The sequence below is a fragment of the Dama dama genome, chromosome 12, assembly GCF_033118175.1.
Source record: "Dama dama isolate Ldn47 chromosome 12, ASM3311817v1, whole genome shotgun sequence".
Classification (NCBI taxonomy): domain Eukaryota; kingdom Metazoa; phylum Chordata; class Mammalia; order Artiodactyla; family Cervidae; genus Dama; species Dama dama.
Genome location: NC_083692.1, coordinates 91,758,390 through 91,779,012, shown reverse-complemented (window position 1 = coordinate 91,779,012; position 20,623 = coordinate 91,758,390). Strand labels below are relative to the sequence as shown.

At 40.4% G+C, this 20,623-nt stretch overlaps 1 protein-coding gene across 2 annotated transcripts in view; it reads left to right on the top strand.

The window, feature by feature from the left end:
• The first annotated feature begins 1,642 nt into the window (after window positions 1–1,642).
• SCAMP1 (secretory carrier membrane protein 1) overlaps window positions 1,643–20,623 on the top strand; it is a 128,109-nt gene continuing 109,128 nt past the window's right edge. Inside the window, exon 1 of one of the 2 annotated variants that reach the window (XM_061158105.1) lies at window positions 1,643–1,781. Coding sequence is in view for 1 of the 2 variants with exons in the window: in XM_061158104.1 (XP_061014087.1) it covers window positions 2,258–2,314 (57 nt within the window). In the remaining variant the exon portion in view is untranslated. Of the gene's footprint in view, window positions 1,782–2,159; window positions 2,315–20,623 lie in introns of those variants that run through there. The other variant, XM_061158104.1, reaches the window with a different exon arrangement.

Here is a 20,623-nt window from a genome sequence, read left to right as displayed (position 1 = left end):
ATTCTCCAGGCAAGACTGGCCTAGGTTACCATGCCCTCCTCCAGGGGCTCTTCCCAACCCGGGGATGGAACCCAGATGTCCCGCATTGCAGGCAGATTCTTTACAGTCTGAGCCACCAGGGAAGCCCAAGAGGGAGGTGATATATGTATAACTATGGCTGATTTGCATTGTTGTAAGGCAGAAAGCGATGCAACACTGTAGAGCAATTTTCCCTACAGTTAAATTTTTTAAAAAATGCAAATCCATGGCCACTATTGTAAAGCCAATCTCAGGGGTAGGTGATACAGGGAGGTGGGAGTCTGCATCATTAACAAATATTCCAAGTGATTCTGTAACAACGAAATCTGTCAAATTTTGCATTAAGTGCTAATATCATTAGGTGTGAACACAGCATAGTTGGAAATTCCCATCCAGAAATGCAGACTCAGCTGATCTCTGTTGTCTGGGAACATAGTAGATGCATAATAAACAGCTGCTGATTATCTGAGTCATTTGAAGGACAGGTGAAGGGAGTGAGGGCCAGCGTGGTGAAAGAAGTCAATCCATGCTCAGGCATGAGGAGGAAAAATATTTAAGAAAGATGGACTGGGCCCCCTTAGCATTTTCAAACATTCAACAGTATTTGTTAGGCACTAAATACCTGCAGGCAACTTTTCTCTATCTTATTTCAAATAAGTCTTAAATAACCCTTTACAAACTCAAGAGAGGTGAAGTGTGTAGCACAAGTAGTATTAAAATTGGGGTTTGAACTCCACACATGTTTTGAGCACTCAGCTATAAACTATACTCCTGGGAGCTGCTGAAGATAGGGGTGTAAGTGCATTAGATTTTTGCCATGATCATTCTGGTCTGTCGCCACTTAACAGTTGACAGTCCTAGTCTGCTGCCTAGAAGCTTGTCATATATCACAACCTGGATCCCACCAGAGAGAGATGACAACAAATGCGTTTTTGGTTTATTGTCACTAGCCAGTATTTTTCACAGTGGGGAGAAACCATTTCCTAGGTGACTTTGAACAGTGCGGGAAGACCAAGAAAACCAACTCTAGTTTCTTCCAAGTGAAAATAATTCTGGCTTTTGCTAGCTTTGTCTGCTAAGTGTTTTGCTGTTAAGAGCAAAAGGAAGGTGAGAAGGGAATAATGCAGAGATGCCCTTTCATTAAGTTCAAGGGTGAGACAACACATGAATACAAACAAATTTCATATCATACTCATTTTTGGTAATCTTTGGCGTTGGGTGCGTGCGTGCTAAGCCGCTCCAGACCCGGTGGACTCTAGCCCACCAGGCTCCTCTGTCCATGGGATTCTTCAGGTAAGAATACTGGAGCGGGTTTCCATGCCCTTCTCCACTGGTGTTGGGTGGTGACTAGGAAATCAGAGGTGTATATTTTGCCCCCAAAGGCCTGAATGAAAATAAAGACAGCATCTGTTTGTCATCTGGTAGATGATTACTTGAAGGCCTTGATCTCTGGACCTGTGCCACCCCGCGATCATTTCCGGAGACGTAGCCATTTTGCAGATTCTGGAGGATGGTAGAAAGGGCCAGACCCTGGTATTGACTCGTTCTCAAACCTCCGCGGAGCCAGTCCAGATCGGTGGCATCGAGTCTGGTCTCCGTGACTTGGCAGCGACCCAGGGGCGGAAAAACCGGAAGGCTGGGATTCCCAGGTGGGGTCAAGGGTGTGCGAAATTCATCAGCGACGACTGGGCGCCTCGGGGAGTCGTCTTTGGAGACAGGTTCCCTGCTCCTCTGCGCCCATGAAGTAGCCACTCCTTCCCGAGGTGTGTAGCCTGCGTCCCAGCGCCTTCCCGTCCTGGAGACGTGGGTTCAGTGTATCTTTTTCTTAACCCGCAAAGCGCGATCTCTCCCCTAAATTACGCTCGGCCTCAGGGGGCCGATTTTAAACCAGTAATACAACCATGTCCAGAGAGACGCCCCGCTCATTCAAACGCCGAGCATCAGTAGGGCGCTTGGCCGAGAGCACCTCGGCTCGCGGCCTCCCCCGCCTCTCGTTCCTTCTCGGTCGCGGCGAAAGCCCGGATCGCGGGACGCGGCCGCGAGGACCGGGGCCGCGAACGCGGCGCGGCGCCGGCGGCCCGCCGCACCGGGCATGCTCAGTGGCGCGGCCTGCCGGGCGGCCTCGCGAGCCGCCCCCGGATCTGCGCGGCGGCGGCGGCGACGTGAGCGCGCAGGGGGCGGTGGCCTCGCCCCGTCTCTCTCACGGCGCCTGGGTCGGGTGGGTGACGCCGAGCGCGAGATGTCGGACTTCGACAGTAACCCGTTTGCCGACCCGGACCTCAACAACCCTTTCAAGGTGAGCGTCGTCCCCAGCATCTCCCGCCGCCGTGACGCGTCGTTGTTTGTGTAAACCGACAAGTTTCCTTCGCGCCCACGGCGCCCGCTACTCAGCCCCTGAGACCGAGGCGCGGAGCCGCTGCGGCCCCCGTGTCACTCGTGTGGGGGTCAGAGTGGGACCTCCTGAGCTCCCCATGCGGTCGGGCTCCCCCCGTCCCCGACCGGAGAGGGTCGTGCCCTGGCCCGGGAGTGGGGGCTCCCGAGGCTGCGGCGTTCCTGGCCCGCCTCCCGGGAGCAGGGCGGGCGAGCGCCCGGAGCAGGTGGACTCGTCACCTGCGAGGCCCGCGAGGCCGGGCCGGGCCGGACCGGACCGAGCCGGGCCGAGGGCCAGCACGCCGCAGCAGAAGGGGGCTCGCCCTCCGGCGGGGTTGTCATGGGGACCCGCGGCGGCGGCTGCGGGGAGCTGCCGTGGGGTGATGGCCGCGATGTGAAGGAGAGGTGAGGGCGCCGAGTACATTGTGATTTTAAAAAGGGTTTTGTTTTTATTTTATGAACTTGTGTTGCGCCCGGATACCGCACGCGGCGCTGCCATTCCTACTCCCCACCGTTTGCCTGAGGTTGGAGGTACTGATGGCAAAGCCTAAGTTCGATATAAATAAACACACCTGGAAAACAATAGTGCACGTGGACGAGCGTCTTCCTTTCCAAGCGCTCTTAGTAAGGTAAACGTGATATTTCCCAAGCTCCTGGGGCCTCAGCTGTTCTCTGGGCTCTGTGAGGATAGCCTTTCCACCGTGAGCTGCTTTCCTTCTTGGAGTCTGCCTTGTAGATTTCCAGCTTCCGAAGGGCTTGGCTTAGAAACGGGTAAAGGAAGGCGGCTACGACGTTCATTATCTGCGCCGAAATGAATGCAATGGCAAAGGAACTATCTTTCTAAAAAGTACCACTCCAGGTTTCTCAGTGATCGCATTTGTTTAGCACGTGTAATTTATTTCTGACTATTGCTTGAAGTTGGTTCTTTAATTTCCCCTGCATATGTATCAGTACAATAGTAACAATTTGTGGTCGCACAAGGATCGCTTTTCTGGCTTGTTGAGTTTACATCTTTTCTTTTTACTCGTGGTTTTATTAATAATTCTAGAAAAGGAGAAACACCCCTTCCCTGTTGATCGCCTGATAATTTCATGGAGGATTTATCTTAAGTAAATGATTCTGGTTGTCACCGACAGTTTGACTCACCCTGTAGAAATGTAGAATGGACTCAGTCAGCTATTCTTTGCCTTTAATATCACCTAAGAAAATTCTATACACCTGGCCTGAAACTTTCAGGTTTTAGAGATAATATGGTTGTACTTTGAGGAGAATTTTTTTTCCCCCTAGAAATTAGTATTTAGTATTCCATCATTCCATGTTGTGGAAAATTAGGTTATTGTTTAATCATAGGCATTCTGAAGCGACATCTCATAACTTGCTAGATGGGTGTTATTTTAGAATATTTTGAGGTACAACACAGAGAACCTGTCAGCTCTTCCTAATTCAAACAATTCATTGATGCTATTTATTTAGCATCTGACCGTTTTGCTATTTTCTATTATACCGTACCATTTCCTGGCTTTTATTAAGTAGCTAGTTCTCTTGTTAGGGCAAGACAATGTTGCCTTTTTAGCCCGGACTGCTTTTTTTAAATTACTAGTTTTGATTGGACTATAGTTGCTTTACAGTGTCATGTTTCTGCTGTCCAGCGGAGTAAATCAGCTCTATGCATACATATATTCTTTTTTCTATTTCCTTCTCATTTAGGTCACCACAGGGCAGTGAGTACAGACTGCTTTTTCATCACATATAGTGTTTCCATAACACTTTCCTCTTCTGCAGTACTTAAGGTTGCTGTAGTAATTCTAAATCCAAAAGTAGCTTTAAATACTCATTCATTGTGGCATAAAATTATAAACCATTCTTGTTCTTTATAAGTGGATGCATTCAAAGGACAGTGATTATTTAGGTTCATAAAATTCTTCAAAGATAGATAAATTCAGGCCTAAAGAGGACTTGGTTGTACACCTTTACCTATTTTCGGTGACTGTTTTATCATTGTGTACCTGACCTTTTATCTTTCCATTTAAGTTCAACTGCCTTTTTCTTCTCACAGTAAAAGTTTACATTTATAGCATATTCTTTTTTCTTGCTACTATTGGTTTCCTTTCATGTAAATGTTGATTTTTGAAATAGCATTTGTGGTCATCTCTACTTAAATATAAAACATTCCCAGGTTCGTCTTTGTGTTAACCATATCATCAACTTTCCTTACAAACCTGTTCTTATTTTCAATATTTGAAATATTTTGGTATTCAAAAATAAAGTTCATGTTTGAAAAATATATGTATTTCACATTTGTCAGCCATCCTAATTTCTTCTTGATTTAAAACTACTTGATTTCCACTGCTAAATTGCTAACTTGCCCATTGTCTTACATCCAGGTGTAGGTAGTGCAGAATTGGCATTAGAATTTAGATCACCTGATTCTTGCTCTGTTGCTGATGGCACTATATAATCTTGCCTGTTTGCATTTCTGACATCAAAATTCTTGTGTGTGTTTGGTGCTGGAACATGAGGGTCTCATATTATATTTAAAAGCTTTCGCTCGAGAGTTTAAAACAAAAACACTGCGTTTAATTCTGGCTTTGTCTCTGACAGGCCAGCTGCAAAACCTTGGAAAGTTGCTTAGCCTCTATATCTTAGTTTACTGTTATGTAGAATATAGTAATAGTACCTTCTTTATAGGATTGTTAATCGGATTAGGTGAACATACATTTAGTGTGTTATAACTACTCAAAGCAAGGTGGCTTTAATTAGATAATAATAATTAGTATTAATAGTAATTCAAGGGACTATATTTATAGTTAACCATTTTATTTTTGCTTATTAATTTCATGAAATTCATATTCCCTTTGAGTCTTCTAGAGTGGTATTAGAAGCTGTTTGGTGGGTCATGACTGAGGAATCAAGGCCAAAAATAAGTGATTTGCTTTAGTTTGTTCTACTAGATCAGATGCAGGTTGTCTGAAGTCTAGTGCTTTGTCACTACACGTGCTTCCTCCCCAATAAAAAATAAAATCTCTGTATTAAAATTGAGCAACTGTCCACTTTATTTTAACCTCAAAAATTAATTCTACTCTATTGAAATAATCTATTTAAAATGGCCTATAATTCAGTGTTCTTATTTAAGTTGTCTTTTTAGTTTCAATAATACCAGTGGTATCCTAAGAGTTTATTTGAAGTCGAAAATCGAAAACCTTGTCTTAAAAAGAGGTCCATAATTCAAGGATGTTACCCATTTTGTTTTCATTTACAGCAAGTGGATAGCACTCTTATCCATTTAAAATATTAAGACTGGAGATTGGATAGCACTAGGAAAGGACTTTAAGGAATTTTTCTGTGGTAGTCTAACTTTGGAAACTTTTATCTTTCAGCATTAATCTGGAACATATTGGTAGTAATTTATGGTTTATGGTATTTTATGTTCATGTCAACTGCATGAGTTCCCACTGTTTTCCTCAGGTTGGTATTTTGAAAAAGCTTCCACTGAACTGCTGATTATATTTCATCAAATAAAGATGCATCATTATTTTATTTACCTCTCTCAGTTATCTCTGGAGAAGGCAATGGCACCCCACTCCAGTACTCTTTGCCTGGAAAATCCCATGGACGGAGGAGCCTGGTGGGCTGCAGTCCATGGGGTCGCTAAGAGTCGGACATGACCAAGTGACTTCACTTTCACTTTTCACTTTCATGCATTGGAGAAGGAAATGGCAACCCACTCCAGTGTTCTTGCCTGGAGAATCCCAGGGACGGCGGAGCCTGGTGGGCTGCCGTCTGTGGGGTCGCACAGGGTCGGACACGACTGAAGCGACTTAGCAGCAGCAGCAGTTATCTATTGCTATGTAACAAATATTCAGTACATGCAAAATCCTTGGATTTGGAGGCCGACTGCATAACACTAGTTTATATAAGGGACTTGAGCATCTGTGGATTTTGGTATCCAAAGGGGCTCCTGAAACCAATCTCTGCTTATATACTAACGGATGATTGCCTGTAATCCCAAAATGTAGTGGCTTAAAACAACATTTATTCAGTATTTTGTTATTTGAGTTAGATTTAGCTGGGCAGTTTGTTTTTAAATGTTACTGTCTAGAGTCACTCATGTGCCTTCAGTTATCCAGCAGCTTGGCCAGGGTAGGGTAGTATAAGATGTCCTGGTGGTTACCTGGGGCTATCTGTGGGCACAAAATAGGTTCTCTTTCATGTGGCCTCTCCTAGGAGTAGTCTGGGCTTTTTTCATGGTAGCAGCAGTGTTTCAAGAGGAACAGAGTGAAAGCCACAAGGCCTCTTGAGTCATTTCACTTCTGCTACTATTCTGTTAGTCAAGCCACAAAGCAGTCCAGATTAAAAAAAGGAGTTGGGAGGATGAGACTTCACTCCTTGACGGAAGGAACTGTGCCCCTCTTGATATAGACCTGGGAAATGAAAAGATAAACTTAGTGTAAAATGGTGAGACATGTACAGGATAACATCAGTAGAACTCCCACCATGTGGAGGAGGAGTGAGAGGCACATCGCAGTCACTGGTAAGATGTGTGTGCATGCTCAGTCATGTCTGACTCTCTGTGACCCCATGGACTGTAGCCTGCCAGGCTCCTCTGTCCACGGGATTTCCCAGGCAAGAAAACTGGAGTGTATTGCCATTGCCTTCTCCAGGTGATCTTCCCGATCAGGGATCGAACCAGCGTCTCCTGCATTAGCAGGCAGATTCTTTACCACTGAACCACCTTCGAAGCCCACTGGTGTGAATAACAAGTATGAAATTGAGCTAGGCTCATTAGTTGGGGTCCCCTGTTTTGGGGGCAATGCATGTTCTTTGATTAGGGCCCATTTCTGTTACCTTGGAAACATTTCCTAATCTTTTATCTTCTGCTTTTGTCTCTACCTTTTAAGAAGCCTTTCTTTTCCATAAATTATCCATTTGTGACTGAGTAGTATTTTTCAATCTGCCTCCTTCTCATTGACAATTAGGAGTCCAAAAAACTCTCTTCAATTTGAAGTTGTTTCTTTTAGTCCAGGCTGGCACAGCTCTCTCCACAATTTGTTCATCTTGTTGTTGTTCAGTTGCTCAGTTGTGTCCAACTCTTTGCGACCCCATGGACTGCAACATGCCATGCCTCCGTGTCCTTCACCGTTTTCTGGGGCCTGATCAAACTAATGTCCATTGAGTCGGTGATGCCATCCAACCATCTCATTCTCTGTTGTCCCCTTCTCCTCCTGCCTTCACTTTTTCCCAGCATCAGGGTCTTTTGTAATGAGTTGGCCCTTTGCATCAGGTGGCTGAAAATATTGGATCTTCAGCTTCATCATCAGTCCTTCTGATGAATATTCAGGATTGATTTCCATTAGAATGGACTGGTTTGATCTCCTTGTAGTCCAAGGGACTCTCAAGAGTGTTCCACAGTTCAAAGAGTGCACCACAGTTCAAAAGAATCAATTCTTCAGTGCTCTGCCTTCTTTATGGTCCAACTCTCACATCCATACATGACTACTGAAAAAAATCATAACTTTGACTATATGGACCTTTGTTGGCAAAGTAATGTACCTGCTTTTTAATATGCTGGCAAGATTTGTCATAGCCTTTCTTCAAGGAGCAAGCGTCTTTTAATTTCATGGCTGCAGTCACTAACTGAAGTGATTTTGGGGCCCAAGAAAATAAAATCTGTCACTGTTTCCATTGTTTGCTCATCTATTTGCCATGAAGTGATGGGACTGGATGCCATGATCTTAGTTTTTTGACTGTTGAGTTTTAAGTCAGCTTTTTCACTCTCCCCTTTCACTTTCATCAAGAGGCTCTTTAGTTCCTCTTTGCTTTCTGCCATAAGGGTGGTGTCATCTGCATATCTGAGGTTATTGATATTTCTTCCAGCAGTCTTGATTCCAGCTTGTGCTTCATCCAGTAGAGCATTTTTCATGATGTACTCTGCATATAAATTAAATAAGCAGGGTGACAATATACAGCCTTGCCGTACTCCTTTCCCAATTTGGAACCAGTTAGTTGTTCCATGTCCAATTTTAGCTGTTGCTTCTTGACCTGCATACAGATTTCTCAGGAGGCAGATAAGGTGGTCTGGTATTCCTATCTCTTGAAGAATTTTCCACAGTTTGTTGTGATCCACACAGTCAAAGTGTAAGTCAGTGAAGCAGAATTAGATGTTTTTCTGGAATTCTCTTGCTTTTTCAATGATCCTGTGGATGTTGGCAATTTGATCTCTGGTTCCCCTGCCTTTTCTAAATCCAGCTTGAAAATCTGGAAGTTCTTGGTTCATGTACTGTTGAAGTCTGGCGTGGAGAATTTTGAGCATTACTTTGCTAGTGTGTGAAATGAGTGCAATTGTGTGATAGTTTGAACATTCTTTGACACTACCTTTCTTTGGGATTGGAATGAAAACTGACCTTTTTCAGTCCTGTGGCCACTGCTGAATTTTCCAGATTTGCTGGCATATTGAGTGCAGCACTTGCATAGCATCATCTTTGAGGATATGAAATAGCTCAGTTGGAATTCTATCACCTCCACTAGCTTTGTTGGTAGTAATGCTTCCTAAGGCCCCCTTAACTTCACACTCCAGGATGTCTGGCTCTAGTCTTCATGACCCAATTATCTGGGTCATGAAGATCTTTTTTATATAGTCCTTCTGTGTATTCTTGTCATGTCTTCTTTTTTTCTTTTTCTTGTCACCTCTTCTTAATGTCTTCTGCTTCTGTTAGGTCCCTACTGTTTCTGTCCTTTATTGTGCACATATTTACATGAAATGTTCCCTTGGTATCTCTAATTTTCTTGAAGAGATCGCTTGTCTTTCCCATTCTATTATTTTCCTCTATTTCTTTGCATTGTTGACTTAGGAAGGCTTTCTTATTTCTCCTTGCTGTTCTTTGGAACTCTGCTTTCAGATAGGTATATCTTTCCTTTTCTCCTTTGCCTATAACTTCTTTTCTCAACCATTTGTAAGTCCTCCTCAGACAACCAGTTTGCCTTTTTCATTTGTTTTTCTTGGGAATGGTTTTGATCACTGTCTGCTGTACAGTTTTACCAAACTTTGTCCATAGTTCTTCAGGCACTCTGTCTATCAGATCTAATCTCTTATTCATCTTACGCAGATTCAAACTATCCTTTAAAACACATCCGTAATTCTTTCTGAGACAGTCTTATTTATTTAGGGTAGATTGTCAGGGTGCTATGGATCAACACTCTAAAGATATGTAGAAATCTTTTGTCTAGATTGAGTGTCTCCTAGGCCAGTGAAAGCTTTCAGGGTGCTAGGTGGGTGGGGTATCTCTCACAATAACGAAATGACAAAACTAGTGTTTGAATATGTTTTGTAATATTTTGGTCCTTGGTTTTAACAACAGTTGTAACAGAAAATGTGTTTGTGAGAATTTTTAAATATAAACTGTTCTTTTGCTGATGTTGCCTCCCGCCAAAAGGTCTTTTGGAGAGTATTTAATATTTTAGTAGTGTTGAATGAAGATCCAGGAAATTTACTGGATGTTTTCTTAATATGAATCACAGTGTTAGGTGGTTCTTGAAAAATATATATTGGCTTAATGAAGTTAGTTACCAGTTCTTAAAAGTGAGTCTACAATGTTCTGTTTTTGTCCGTCCAATGAGCATTGCCTTCAGTTTCAAGTACATATTTAAAGAGTGGTTTGAGCAAGATAGGTTGTGCCCAGAAAGAAGTCAGAATGACCATGCGTCTGGAATCAAGTCCTCGGAAGAATAATGTAAGTTTGTTCAGTGGGTTTAGTCTACAGAAGGATAAAGGGGAGTTTGAGATACATAGATACTTGAAGGGTTCTTAGTTGGTTGAGAAAATAAATTTGTTCTTGCTTCAGAAAAAAGGCCAAATGACAGAGTTTATGTGAAAATAGATTTAGTCCTAAACTAAAGATGTAAAATATATATATATATATTTTAAAATAGTCTGACAATGCTGTTTAGGTATGGAGTTCCTCAGCACTTGAAGGAATTCATGCAGAATTTGAATGACTTATCACAGCTGCTAAGGCAGAGATTTTCGTTTCAAGTTTTTTTTTTCCCCTTACTTTAAAATTCTATGTTACATTTTTATACACTTATGGACCATTTGTGAATGCATAAATTCTCTCATGTTTTAATAGATCAGATATCAGAATTGAGTCTGGTCATCTCAGAGAAGAGGGTTTATGTTCTAGGATCCTATTATGCTCTGTATCCCAGCATCTACTTAGGGAGCAGCCTGAAGTGACTGCTTTCCCACAGGCTGTCATCTCCTGTATTGTGTGATGCTTGCCGTGCTGGCCGTAGCTGACTGATCTTATCAAAGGTACCTGGCTCAGTGGAAGCAGGTCTTTGGGCTGATGAGGAACAGATAAGAGCTCTTGGTCCAAAGCTTTTGCCCCAGCAAGAGCAGTGATAGTTAACTGAACTTTGTCTCCAGGAACATGAACTGAGAGCACAGAGAAAGTTACAGCAAAAAAGTAGTGGGGATAACTGTGGAGAGACATGAGGAGAGAGCCAAATCATCTTAATCATGAAGCGCTGAAGTAGGGATCATATGACCAGGGCTTCTGAGGTAATTTTCTAGAACCCCAGTCCTTATTAGAGCTGCTCTTGAACTACAGAAGATATTGTCATGTTTTGAAGAATTCCAGCCTTTGTGAAACATGGAATCTTTCTTTCTTTGTATGCAGAGTCCGTTTCTTTCAACCAGAATTGCTTACAGGTAAATGCAAATTAACATCTTCTAAACAAAATCATGATTGAATCAAGCCTGTATCTAGACTGAATACAGATATAAATGATAGAATACAGGTTGTCATGATACAGTTAAAGTTGTAGTTAGTTTTTGGTGGTAATGAAAATTCAAACACTATGGGGTGTTTTTAAATCACAAGGAGGAAATTTCCCAATGTTTCATAGGTGTGGAACGTAAAAGACAATGTGGAGGTTGGTTGGAATTGACGTTGTACCAAATCCCCTTCCCTGTGCAAGAAATGCCACAAGAAGTCCTTGTAAACGTGTGCAGAGAGCAATCCAATAACCTCCTCTCTGGCATTTGGCTTTGGGTGCTTGTAAGAATTAGTAATGCCAGTTCATCAGTTGATGGATATTTGAGTTGTTTCTACCTTTTGAGTTTTATGAATAATGCTGCTCTAAACACCTGTGTACAAGTTTTTGTTTGAACATTTGCTTTATTTTCTTGGGTGTATACCTGAGAGTAGAATCGCTGACGCTTGTGGTAACTATGTTGAATCATTTGAGGAATAGCCAGACAGTTTTTCAAAGTGGCTGCACCATTTCGTATATATTCCTGCCTGCAGTGTATGAGGGTGCCACATTCTCTACATCCTAATCAACACTTGTTACCTGTTAATAATTCTAGTCATCCTAATGAATGTGAAGTATCTCATTTTGGTGGTTTTTCTTTTTTCTTTTTGGTTTTGACTTGCATATTGTCATATGATGTTGAATTTATTTTTATGTGTTTATTGGCCATTTGTATATCATCTTTGGAGAAATGTCTATTCATATCCTTTGCCTCTTTTAAAATTTGGTTGTCTTTCATTGAATTGTAAGAGACTTTAAAAAAATATGTTCTGGATTTAAGATCTTTATGCAGATAAAGGATTTACAAGTGTTTTCTCCCATTTTATTGGTTACTTTTTTACTTTCTTGTTAATGTTCTTTGAAGCACAAAAGTTCTAAATTCTGATTAAGTCCAAATTATCTATATTTAGATTCTGTGTTTTGATATTTTATCTAAGAGTCCTTTGCCAGACCTCAGGTTGTGAACATTTATCCCAGTTTTCTTCAGGAAGTTTTATAGTTTCAGCTCTTATGTTTAGCTTTATGATTAATTTTGCATTAATTTTTGTGTAGGGTGTGAAGTAAGGTCCAACTTCATTGTTTTGAATATGGATATCCAGTTGTTCCAACACCATTTGTTGAACAGACTGTTCTTTCCCCTTTGAATGATCTTGGCACCCTTGTTGTAAAACTTTATTCTTAATCTATGTTTTTGCAAAAGAAATGAAGAATTTTTGTTAAAAAGCCCTTCATATTTCATGTAAAATGGTTCCCAAGAACCTGCTGAAGTCCCTAGACTGTGTGTGTGTGTGTGTGTGTGTGTGTGTATACAAGCTTGCTAATCTTCCCAAATCCATAGAGCTAGTGTAGCAACTGTTTCTAATCTCTGCTTGTTTCAAAACTTTAAAAAAGTGTAATAATGAGTTTTACACTTGCTTTCAGAATGTAATTATGACTACATCAATATTACCAACTTGATACTTTTTTTCTTTATAAGAGTCTTCTATTTATTTTACAGAGTATAGATGAATTATTGAAATTTTTTTATATCAGCAAAGCTGTTAGAACCTCTTAAAAGAAGAAAACAAGGAATAAGTGTAAATTATAAACGTGTTGTGCATTTTGAGTATTGCTGAGATCAAACACTGACTTTTGGTGAGATCAAACTAGGAAGAAAGGATTTGTGATAGGTATACATTGATAATTTTAACTTGATTGTTAATAGAAGAAAAATAAATTAGACATTTGAATGCAATGATTTAGTATATGTAGCTATTAAAGAGTTTTGCTTATCAAACAGAACAGTGCATATAATATGAACAGTATATACTCAACAAGTAATGGATGTTTCTTCTCAGTTCAAGAGAAATGAGCAAAGGTAGAGTTGTGTATGTGCTGTTGGCAGTCGTTTCTGCGAGAATCCTCCAGTGGTGGTTAGAATTCTCATCCAGTCATGTGGGGTATATGTGGGAGGTGGAGGTGATAGGAAAAGAGAAGCAAGAATATGGGCCAGTCATGGCCGGGGCTAGCATACTAGCGTAAATTTACTAGTGGAATTTTACTATTTTCCCAAAGTGGTTTATGCTTGTTTTAACTTGATTTAGCCAGTCTTGTGGTTTTATTTATGGCCTACCATGCCTAATTTTTGGCATCTCAAGTAGTCATAAATTTTAGTGAATTGCTCACAAGTAAGTGGCATATTATAAAACTGTAATTAATGTATTCCCTAAACTTCAAAGAAGTGTTACATGCTTTTTCTACTTGATTTAAAAAAAATGTATGGAAATGTTTATATTTGAATCTCAGGGGAGCTTAACCACCATTTAGAGTTGAGTTCATAAGAAAGTGTTTCGTGAGCTATATGTATTGCAACAAACATTTAAGTGTCTTACCGCAGTGCTGGGGGCTTAGAGGAAGGAGTTAGTGAAATCTACAGAGGTGGTCCAGGGGAGTAGGTAAAATCGTGGCGTTGGAGCCAGGAGCCTGATTTGCTTGTCCACCTCCCAGCTAGGTGACCTTACGCAAATTGCTTCATTTTTCTGCTTTCCATATTTATTTGATTTTTTTTTACACTTCTTATGGTTATAGGAGTTTAGCTTTTGAATTAAGACAAAGATAAGAAGCTCTTAAAATAACAGATAAAGGAAATAAATAATGGTGCAAGTTTCCCTTTGGTTGCAACATGTGATTATTTATTCTTCTCCTTTATTTTATCCCTAAATTGCCTATATTTTCTAAGGCAGACTCTAATTTTTATTAACTTTTAAACTTTTGGTATTAACAGAAATAGCAACAAAAACAAAACATAGAAATTACTGGTTGTCTTACAAAGCATGGGGATTTTAGAAGCTATTATATATCACAACTTGAGCTGAGGATAATAATGAGAGTTCATTTTATTTTTATGACAGATTACCTTGTGGTGCAAACTTTGTTTAAATGGTGAAAAGTTGTAAACTTGGTTGTTTAATGTTTATTTTTAAAAAGGATATCTAATGTTCTTTTTATTATATTTGAGTCTAAATAGTTTTTAAAGTTGTGATTATGATTACCTTTGAAGTCATGGGAAGCTGGCAGGATGAATCCCTGGTGTCACAGTTGGAATGCTGAATGCTTTCTCCCTATGGCTATATTGTAGATTTGGATTTGCTGGTTTGAAGAGCTTAACCACTAAGTTAGCAAGAGTAGGTTATTTATTTAGCCAGAACTTGTTTCTTTTTTTTTTTCACTTGCCTTCTTAATGGTTTTTTAATTTTTAATTTTTTTTTCATTTATTTTTATTAGTTGGAGGCTAATTACTTTACAATAGTGTAGTGGTTTTTGCCATACATTGACATGAATCAGCCATGGGTTTACACGTATTCCCCATCCCGATCCCCCCTCCCACCTCCCTCCCCACCCGATCCCTCTGGGTCTTCCCAGTGCACCAGCCCTGAGCACTTGTCTCATTCATCCAACCTGGGCTGGTGATCTGTTTTACCCTTGATAGTATACTTGTTTCAGTGCTATTCTCTCTGAACATCCCACCCTCGCCTTCTCCCACAGAGTCCTAAAGTCTGTTCTGTACATCTGTGTGTCTTTTTCTGTTTTGCATATAGGGTTATTGTTACCATCTTTCTAAATTCCATATATATGCGTTAGACCAATACAGACTAACTGTATTGGTCTTTATCTTTCTGGCTTACTTCACTGTGTATAATGGGCTCCAGGACTTGTTTCTTAAGAAAATGTTCCTTATGACATATATTTGAGGTGGAAAGGCTACATTTGAAAGTTGACTGCCTATGTGTGTGTGCTCAGTCGCTAAGTCATGTCTGACTCTTTGTGACCCCATGAATCCCATGGACTGTAGCCCACCAGGCTCCTCTGTCCATGGGAATCTCCAGGCAAGAATACTGGAGTGGGTTGCCATTTCCTTCTCAATGACTGCCTGTAATATGACCAAACTACTAAGACATTTAAAAATTTGTTCATGGGTATTTGCTGGCCACATTTAGTGGTAATTGTTTTGCTATTTCAGTGTTTAATATGAATGACAGAAAACTCATTAATCTTGGTGCAGAACCAGTATATATGACAAAACAAATTTTTTGGTGCAAAAATCTCTTGAGAGTTTATTGAAAATAAGGGATGTCATCCCATCCTTAGGATATCAATTCAGTGACTCATTCATTGGTGGTCATTTGAGCCCACCAGTCAGTTGAACAAATATGAACAAATATTTCCCTGTTTTTTTTTTTTTCACTGCTTAAAATATCTTTTTATTGTTATTTCCCTGTTTTTTTTTTTTGCTATCATCCTTTTTCTTTTTATGTCTGTATACTTCAGTGCATTTTTGATGGGCATCTAGCTCTTTTAGCTACCCAGTTTCTCAAATTTCAGAAGAAATTTTCACGACTCCATATAGTGGGATGCTAAAATAAAGTATCCAGTTTGTAAGTATGCAAACTCTGGTATCATTGTAGTCTCTGAGAGCCAGATCTCCTGCCCAGTCTCTTTTTTACTTCTTTCCTAATGAGTGTTTCTCTGTTTAATAAGGGCACTGAGTGATTTGGTATTTAGATTTTGAAGACGTGGATTTTTTTAAAAGGCTTGTTTCTTATTTATGACTGTGCTGGGTCTTCTTTGCCATGCGTGCTTTCTCTGGTGGCAGTGGTCTGGGGCTTCCCTTCGTTGTGGAGCATGGCCTCTTATTTCAGCAGCTCCTCTCGTTGCAGAGAACGGGCTCTAGGACGTAGTTGCAGTGTGTGGACTCAGCAGTTGTGCAGGGCTTGGGTGCCCCGCAGCATGTGGGATCTTCCCGGACCGGGGATTGAACCCAAGTCCCCTGCATTGCGAGGTGGATTTTTAACCATTAGACCACCAGGAAGGCCCTGCATATGGATTTATAGTTGGTTGGCAAGATTTCTTCCAAGAAATGTTACAACTGATTATCTTCTTAAAAAGCAACTCTGAGATATAGTTAATGTATCATACCATTAACCAATTTAATGGGTACAGTTCAGTGATTTTTATTATATTTACAGTTGTGTGTCAATACTGTCAATTTTAGGACATTTTCATCACTCTGAAAAGAAATCTCATGACCTTTAGCAGTTATTACCCATTTCCCTCCCAAATTCTCCAGCACTAGGCAGCCACTAATAGTCTCTCTGGACATTACATATAAATGGAATTGTAAAAAATGTAGTCTTTTATGACTGGCAGTACCATGTGTTTAAGTTTCATTCATATTGTAGCATGTATCAGAACTTCATTTCTTTTTATTGTCAAATTATAGTTCCATTGTATGGATATACTACATTTTATTTGTACATTCATCAGTTGATATAAGTTTCAGTTGTTTCCACTTTTGGCTGGTAGGAATCATGCTGCTGTGAAAAATTGTACAAGTAAGTTTTTATGTGGACACATGGATATGTGTTCTGAAGAATAGCAAGGAGACATAAGAAAGCCTTCCTAAGTCAACAGTGCAAAGAAATAGAGGAAAGCAATAGAATGAGAAAGACAAATGATCTCTTCAAGAAAATTAGAGATACCAAGGGAACATTTCATTCAGAGATGGGCACAATAAAGGACAGAAATGGTATGGACCTAACAGAAGCAGAGATATTAAGAAGAGGTGATAAGAATACACAGAAGAACTATACAAAAAAGATCTTCATGACCCAGATAACCACAGTGGTGTGGTCACTCACCTAGAGCCAGACGTCCTGGAGTGTGAAGTCAAATGGGCCTTAGGAAGCATCCCTGTGAACAAAGCTGGAATTGATGGAATTCCAGTTGAGCTATTTCAAATCCTCAAAGATGGGGCCGTGAAAATGCTGCACTCAATATGCCAGCAAATTTGGAAAACTCAGCAGTGGCCACAGGACTGGAAAAGGTCAGTTTTCATTCCAATCCCAAAGAAAGATAATGTCAAAGAATGTTCAAACGACTGCACTATTGCACTCATTTCACACACTAGCAAAGTAATGCTCAAAATTCTCCAAGTTAGGCTTCAATAGTATGTGAACTGAGAAACTTAAAGACATTCAAGCTGGATTTAGAAAAGGCAGAGGAACCAGAGATCAAATTGCCAACATCCATCGGATCATAGAAAAAGTAAGAGAATTCCAGAAAAACATCTGCTTCATTGACTACGCTACAGCCTTTGACTGGGTGGATTACAACAAACTGTGGAAAATTCTGAAAGAGATGGGAATACCAGACCAGCTTACCTGCCTTCTGAGAAATCTCTATGCAGGATAGGAAACAACAGTTAGAACTGGACATGGAATAACAGACTGGTTCCAAATCGGGAAAGGAGTACGGCAAGGCTGTATATTGTCATCCTGCTTATTTAACTTACATGCAAAGTACATCATGCGAAATGCCGGGCTGGATGAAGCACAAGCTGGAATCAAGATTGCTGGGAGAAATATCAATAACCTCAGATATGCAGATGACACCACCCTTATGGCAGAAAGCAAAGAGGAACTAGACAGTCTCTTGATGAAAGTGAAAGAGGAGAGTGAAAAAGCTGACTTAAAACTCAACATTCAAAAAATTAAGATCATGGCATCCAGTCCCATCACTTCATGGCAAATAGACGGGGAAACAATGGAAATAGTGACAGACTTTATTTCCTTGGGCTCCAAAATCACTTCAGATGGTTGACTGTAGCCATGACATTAAAAGATAACTGTTCCTTGGAAGAAAAGTTATGACCAACCTAGACAGCATATTAAAAAGCAGAGACGTTACTTTGCCAACAAAGGTCCATGTAGTCAAAGCTATGGTTTTCAGGTAGTCATGTATGGATGTGAGAGTTGGACTTTTTGTGACATAATTGAATTTTCCCAAATGAATGAAAGTGAAATTTTGGTCATTCTTGAATAAATTATAATGACTAGATCAGCACTGTTCAGTGGGAATATTATTTGTGCCACATGTGTAATTTAAAATTTTGTAGAAGGTGTATGAAAAGAAATCAGGTGAAATTAATTTTAGTAATACATTTTATTTAACTTCATATGTACAAAATCTCTTTCAACATATAATCGACTTAACAGTTGTTAATGATATTTTACATTGTTTTGTGCTTCAAAATCAGAAACATGATGTGTGTTTTTTTTTTTTAACATGATGTGTTTTATACTTTGAGCACATTTCAGTTTGGATTAGATACATTTCAAGAGTTACATGTGGCTAGTGGCCACTACATTATATGACATAGGTCTAGGTAGATAAAATACAATATCACAACAGCAGTGGGTTTTAGCTGTGTGTGATAGAAGAATGTCAGTAGTTACCGCTGGTTTAAAGGTTGTCTTCATGCTGTAGCAGTCACTTATGTGGATGGTGAGAATATACCCATCTTTGCAATCTCTATCCCCTGATGATTTCACCAGTTGTTCATTTTTCATTCCTAAAGACTGGTAAATTTTCATAGGCCTAAAATATGCTCTTAGATGATTGAGACAATAAACCAAATTTAGTATACATTTGTTTTCTTCACATTCATCAAATCTGTAGGTGTGACATGAACAAGTTTGTATTTTGAGAAGCTCCTCTTGGTTCACTGTGAAGAATAGATTGGGGAAGGTGTCACACGGCAGAGAAACAGTGGGAAGGCTAGTGCAGTTTACACTGAAAATATAGCCCCTGATGGGAGGGTGTGTGGGTGGGAGATGAGAAGTGCATAGAAAGAAGGGGGCTTATAGTACTAGCTTGAGGGTGATTGAAGGAATGGTTTTGAATTTCTTTGCTTGTGTGCATTTTAAAGATAATTGAGACTTAAAGTGTAGGTGTGAGGCGTCCTGTTGAGAAGATGAACATATGAGAGAAAGGGATAACTGATAGGGTAATCCAGAGAAAAGATGGGAAGAGATGAAGCTTGTATATAAAGAGGTTTTTTTTTTTTTTTTTTGCATTGGTTTTGTTAAGTTGCCTTAAACTTGACAACTGTGGGAAATATCTTATCACTAAGAAAATCAAAGGATAAATTAAAGACTAGAGTTGTATCCTCCTCCATCTCCTTAAAATTAGAAGGGAGAGAAAAGGTGAAATTAGAATTACATTAAGGAGTGATAGAGAGCTGACTTTTGATTGCCAAGGGGGTGCGGGTTGGGAGAGGGATGGCATGGGGGGTTGGGGTTAGCTGATGTAAAAGCTGTTACATTTGTTGTTTGGTTGCTGAGTTGTGTCCAGCTCTTTATTACTCTGTGGGTTGCAGCACAGCCAGGCTCCCTGTCCTTCAGTATCTGCCAGAGTTTGCTCAAATTCACGTCTGTTGAGTCGGTGATGCTATCTAACCATCTCATCCTCTGCCACCCCTTCTCGTTTTGCCTTCAGTCTTTTCCAGCATTGGGGTCTTTTCTATTAAATATGGAATGGGTAAACAACAAGGTTCTACTGTATAGCGCTGGGAACTAAATCCTATGTTAAACCATAGTGGAAAAGAGTATATATATATGTGTGTGTGTGTAACTAGATCACTTTGCTGTACAGAAGTTGACACAACATTGTAAATGAACTTCAATTTAAAAAAAGTGATTTAGCAGCAGTTTGGATCAGTAAGTATGTTTCAGACCAGAATGTATACTTGGCACCAGTAAATGGTAATACTTATTAAAATCTTTCTCACCCAGAAGATTTTATTTAAATATAAAATCTTAATGAAAGTAAACTGTTTTTATGTAAAGTTTTAATAGAACACAAAATGGTCAAGAGCATTGGTTCCACCTGTGCTGGTTTTAAGGCATGGAGATATGCTCAGGTTACCTCAGGTGATGGAGGTTTTTTGTTTGGATTTTGGGGAGGGAAGGAAGCCCAACGCGCTCAGTCTCTGCTGTTGGGATGAAACTGTTTCTGGGAGCTCATGTGGTGTTTCCTCAGTCCACAGTCCCTGCCCTTTACCTCCCTCCTGCCAAGCCGTGGAAACCGTTTTCACACGAAATCAATAGTTAAAAGACACATAAGAATTGGGCTTCACTGATTTGAGTGAAGGGTGGGGGTTTTTTCCCTCTTCTGCTCCTCTGACGTATCCTTCTTTTCTCTTCTTCCTGTGGTCTCCCTGGGGGTCTGTAGAAATGTGTGAAAACTTCTCTAACACCAGTCACTCCTCATCAGCTAGAAGAACAGCAACTCTGTTGGCCATATTTTTGCTTGAGTAACTCATTGGCAGCTCTGGTAAATGCCATTCCCCTTGGGTGCTGAACCTACTGCCCCCTTTCCTGGTCACCTTCTTATGACTTCGCTTCTGTCTGTGTGTACACTGTGACTGGTGTCAGCTTCTGCTGCTCTTTACAGTACCGTCTCTGTGTCTCATTCAAGTGCCTCAGCAAACAAGCCCGAATTGAATGGAGTAGTTAGTGTCCAATGCAGAATCACCTTTGTAGGGGTCTGCCAGGCTCCCTCACGTCCAGTCCTAAACATGGCTGCCACTGGCACAGAGGCCAGT